This window comes from Eimeria maxima, genomic scaffold (genome assembly GCF_000499605.1).
Source record: "Eimeria maxima Weybridge genomic scaffold, Emw_scaff1935, whole genome shotgun sequence".
NCBI classification, from domain to species: domain Eukaryota; phylum Apicomplexa; class Conoidasida; order Eucoccidiorida; family Eimeriidae; genus Eimeria; species Eimeria maxima.
The window spans coordinates 1-5,190 of NW_013564831.1; the positions used below are offsets into that span (position 1 = coordinate 1).

The 5,190-nt window shown below is 58.1% G+C and overlaps 1 protein-coding gene across 1 annotated transcript; it reads right to left on the minus strand.

Annotated features, from left to right (window-relative positions):
* Positions 1 to 1,204: 1,204 nt before the first annotated feature.
* Positions 1,205 to 4,961, minus strand: EMWEY_00056460 (hypothetical protein; the record flags this gene model as incomplete). The annotated part of the gene is made up of 3 exons (XM_013480445.1): positions 1,205 to 2,416; positions 2,834 to 4,426; positions 4,801 to 4,961. Coding segments are annotated over 3 exons (2,966 nt in total), but the record flags the coding sequence as incomplete, so codon positions are not given.
* Positions 4,962 to 5,190: the final 229 nt, after the last annotated feature.

Here is a 5,190-nt window from a genome sequence, read left to right on the forward strand (position 1 = left end):
ATATATATATATATATATATTATATATACACCAACATCTTTTTATCGCCTCAGCCTAACGCAGTGTCAGCTCCTGCCTTTTCGTGTCTATATAAGGTACACACTGCACTGTATGTGGCAAAGGGCCGTCCTTAGACGTTTGTATACTTCGAAGTTTTGACCTACGACTACCTACATGCTGTACGCAAGTCGTCCACGCGTTATACAAGGGGGTGCTGCTGAGTGCTGGGTATATTAGGGGCTACTTTCGACTCCTCAGCCTAGTGCGTAGACAGCTCGGGCAGCACCTGCGTGCCGCCTGTTATCAGAACTGTCTAAGTAGTCAAATATTTACGGACAGGTGTTGTCTAACACAATTGGGGTGTATGCGCATCCCTGACCCTGAACCGGGTAGGTCTCGCCGACCCCTTGGCAACACCAACAGCAACGCACTCTACAATTCCCTCTGTCTCTGGCGCTGCGGTCCCCCTCAATTTGAAACTTCACATACACTGCCACTGCCCGATTGTCTTCATACAGACACGGCTAACTCGCCCCGTTGCATGCATGCATGCACACTGGAAGCACATGCATGCAAGCATGTCTGCATGGATATAAATTGATATACATAACCATGCGTGCATGCGTACTGCCCTGCCTCCTCATTCTTGGCTCTCGCAGCTGCATTGCCCTCTGCAAGGGCCGCTTTAAACGCTAACAGCAAACAGAACACCACGGCAAGCAGACGCTGCAGCTTTTGCAATCCTCTGAAAGACTGCATAACCTGAAGGGGAGCCCCGCTGCCACGTCTCCACAATAGGCCCATCCCTCTTCCTCCACCCGCCTCTTCCTTTCATCCCTCCTGCTGCCGAGAGGAGTCGTTCCCAATGCTATTTACCTCTGTGCAACCTTCCCCTCCGCCAGTTCTATTGTTTGCACGACACCACTGGCACACAGACGTCCAACATTGGAACCCGGCAAAGGCCTGCACGCCTGCACGGTCGCCGCTGCCCATCTATATGCAGACCACTAACAGCTGCAATGAGTGCGCGCAGCAGCACCATGTAGCCATCCGGGCCTGTGCTTTTCTCTGTCACTGTCTCCTGCTTTTTGAGGGCAGTAGTTGTCCTGCTGGCTGCCAGGGGCTGTCTGGCAGGAGTCACGTTTTAGTTGCTCTTCCATGCACAGATATGTCAAGCGCCAACGGGAAGATGAAATGAATCACCTCAGTGCAACGCTGCGAAGCTCCTGTCCCTCGCTATGGGTGGTACGCTAACCACCGGAGGAGATGCCCCCGCCTTTATGGATTGCACAAATCCTTTCAAGGCCTCTTGCAGCTCCTCGGTGCACAGACTGTCTTCACCTTCGCGCACCTCCCCTGCAGATGCAGTGTGACTGCTGCCTCGCAGCCGTTCCTCAGCAACAGCAGCCTGTCGCTGCAGCGCCACCCAGTGCTGCAGACTTGCACGAGCCTGCGCTTGCACCTGCGCTTGCTGTTGCTGGTGGTGGCGGGGGTCACTAGGTGCACCGTCGCCGCTATCCCCTCCGCCTCCTCGTGGGACCGCATGCGGTCGATCCCATAAGTCCCCGAAGGCCGTATCCGAGGCCCCATGTGTTACTGTAGAACCTGCAGGGACGCTTTCCCCCCCTCTAGCCATCCTTTTAAGCGGACGGTAGAAAGCAGCCTCCTCAGGGGCTTCCTCCAAGCCAGCCAGGGCAGCGTAGCTCACATTTCTGGTTGCTCGCCGCACAGGGCCTGTCCTACCCCCAGTACTCCCTTGTCTTACTGCTGCTGTGGCTGCTGCACCTGCGCTTCGCAATGCCGAATGCAATTCCTCCTCCTCCTCTGCCCGCTGCGCTCCCACAGGCCGCCTACTTGGCACTCCCATCGGAGCCCCCACGGCGACCTGTGCCCTGTTGGGTGCAGCGAGAATACTCCGTGTTCGTGGGATTCCTGCGGCTTCCTCTTGAGGAGACATCCTTATGAAGCTCGTTGGAGGAACTGTCGGCGTCAACCTCCGGCCGCCGTGGATGTCGCAGTCATCAGCTGATCCTGCTCCGGCTGCGCCCCTTGAGATATAGCCGCTGTCTTCTGTTCTCCCACGGCGATCCCCTGCAACGCTCACTAGCTCGCCGGGCTCGCGGCGAGAGTTGCCCGCCACGACCCCTACAGGAGTGTCCACAGGTCGCCGCCGCGGCCCCCCTGCTGGGCCCCCTGTGGCCTCTGTCGGCGAGGTAACGGCATCCAAGACGCGACTGGCTCTGCCCGGGACCCCCCCCAGGCTGTGGCCTGATGTTCGGAGGAGGAAGCGAGAGATGTCCTTACTTGTAGGGTACCGACTTCCCGGGCTTCCGAACAACTCCCACGCTTCTGCCCCCTCTCCTTCCTGTCCACCAACTCCCCCAGCAAACTCCGGCGCACGCTGAGGTCGCGCTACCTGCAGACACACCAACCCCAGCACCCCACAAGACCAATAGTCCTCATCCCTTTACAGCCGGTCCCTCAAATTCTCAAATGCACAGAATTTGGACAAATTCAAATACTAACTCTACACCCGTAAGTCAGCACACAATAGGCAATGAGAACACTGTCTAGTGCCCCTCATTAATTGCCGGTATCAAGCTCCTAGCGGCATCGACTGCCTGCTGAGCCACAATCATTGTGAGGACGTATCTTTCCTGTCCCCTAAGGATGAAACACTGTTCAAGAGCACGCATCAGCGGGTACGGTCAATTGAAGCTGCCTCTACGCACCAGCGCACCAGCGGCCTGCTGAGCGGCTGGCAGCCCGTTGGGTAGCGGGTGACTGGAAGAGGGGGCAATCTCCTAAGAGCTGGCATACGGCTCGTACTGACCTCTGCTAGGGGCGCAGTGCCTACGGCGGGTCCAGCAAAGGAGAGGCCTTGGCGGCGGAGCCTCTCAGCCTCTGTCTCCTCTTCCTCCACGTACAGTTCCCGCGCCCGCTCTGCTGCTCGAACGGCTGCTCGAGCCACATCGAGCTGCCAGTCTGCTGCTGCTTCTGAGGGTTGCGCAGAAGTTAGATGAGGCAGAAGACCCCGGAAGAATGGGAGCGCTTTCGCCAACAACTCCCGAGAAGGTGCACCCTCTGCCCCGCTGCACAGGAGAGACGCCAGATGGTTGATGCCCAATACGCTTGCTCGGGCCCCCCCTTCTGCCCCACCCGCTGGTGCACCACCAGAGCTGGTGTTCAGCGGTTGCGGCGGTGCTGCTGCAGTCTGCAAGGAACAACAAAAGGAATCCGTCAGTTCGTCACTGTTGATGACGCCCAAGCGGCCCTCAGAAGTACCACCCCCAGGCCCAGTGCCACAGCGGGAGGCGCTGGCCGTATATGGACTGTCCAGTCGCAACTGCCCCTCCCCCCATGTCTCCTCAGGCTCTCTGCAGCAGCCGCCTGAAGCTCTCAGCGCCGGCGCAGCGGCATCGCTGGGGTGAGGCAACAGCACAGGAGGCATGCAGGGGGTCTCGTACTGTGGCAAGCAGAGGCGCCAGCCACCTTGACAAAGCGCCTTTATATCGACCTCGGGCTGCAAGTAGCGCAGCAGCAGGGGATGACTTCTCTGGTAGCACGCAGAACCGTCGAAAGGTATGTACACCACAACGAAGGGAGGAAACACCGTCCACTCTGTGCTATTCTCTTGTGTCCTGTACTGCCACCGCTTCGCTGCAACCTCCACTGTCGGATCGGCCCCGCCTTTGGCGCCCCCCGTCTTGGCCGCTCCTCTAGACTGATTCGGTTGTGGGGGCACCAAGGCCCTGGGGATGGCCCAAACGAGTCGAGGAACGATCGAGCTCTGTCTGCGCCGGGCCCCACAATCTCTCAAGATGCCTCCGTTGTCGTTAAACAAATCAAACGGCAGCCTGTAAATCCGCCTCCCCGCCACCAAAGCGAATTCATTTGCAGCTCCACCCGTCCGGAGGACCATTACCCGCATAGCCCGTACGACGCAGTTTGGGCGCAAGCCCTCGACAGGCCCCGCCGGTGCCGCTCCAACTCCTTCTCGTGCAGCTGCTACTGCAGCAGCAGCAGCTGCTGCTGCTGCTGCCGCCGCCGCCGCCGCTGCTGCTGGATTAACGGCATCTGTAGAGCTCAAATGTTTGTTGCGGCCAATAAAGACAGTGCGGATGCCTGTAGCTTCATCCCTTTCTCGCGCCTCTGCCACCGCGGACTTGGCGCGGGATGCCTGTTCTAGCGAGAAGTACACGTCCTGGACAACCACATCAACAAAGTACGCCCGCGCGAAGGACTCCGACACCCCCTGCTCCTGTGGTGACGGGCTCGTAGCCGTCAAGCCCACAGACAGGCATGCCCCAGGATATATATCTCTAGCGACATCCGCCTCCAATGGTAGCAGCCGCCAAGCGCACTCCGTCGGTGAAGGGCAGGGCACTCGGGGAGGCACGAAGTCGCTCATGCGGCAGACATACTCCTGCAAACAAAGGAACAAGTCGCCACAAACCAACACAGCCCAGCTGCTCCAACAAACCCACCACATTCCACACGAACCACCGCCCAGAGAAAAAGAAATCGAACTTCGAGAAAAACGAAGGTACCCCCTGCCACAGGCGGAGAGGTGTCATTATTTTCCTAGACAATCAGAAGGAAACCTACAACGGCCTTCAGGCCCACCCACAATGCATCCAGCAATATCTACACAGGTTGGGCCTTTGGGCTGACTATCTTTGTGCTGGAGGGTCTAGCATCTGTGCGCATGAATAAGGCTGTAGAGGCATAGTTACTTCTTTGCCCTGAATCCAAAGCATATATTAAGGGTAAGAGTGGACCAGGAGTATGGGGACGTACGGTTGCGTTGACTTTAGGTTCGTCCGAGGCGAAGCAGCGAGCCCTGAAACTGTGGTTGGGCAGCAACTGCACAACCTCACAGTCCCTCCACAACATCCGCCCGGAGTCGCCTGTGTCTGACCGACCCCACTCCACCCAGGTGGCCACTTGAATAGGCAGCCCTGCAAGGCACAACGCCAACGCATGAATCACAGATTTATCTTCCACAGTCCCCTGCTTGCTGCAGCCCCGGTATGCTACCCAGTGGAGGCAATCGTACATCCCATATCAAAGCCACACCTTCCCAAACCCCAGGTAAAGGTCTGCTGCTGCGCTGCGCGTGGGAGTCGGCGTCACTCCTGCTGCGCTTGCAGCAGCTGGGGGGACCACAAGACTATATATATATATATA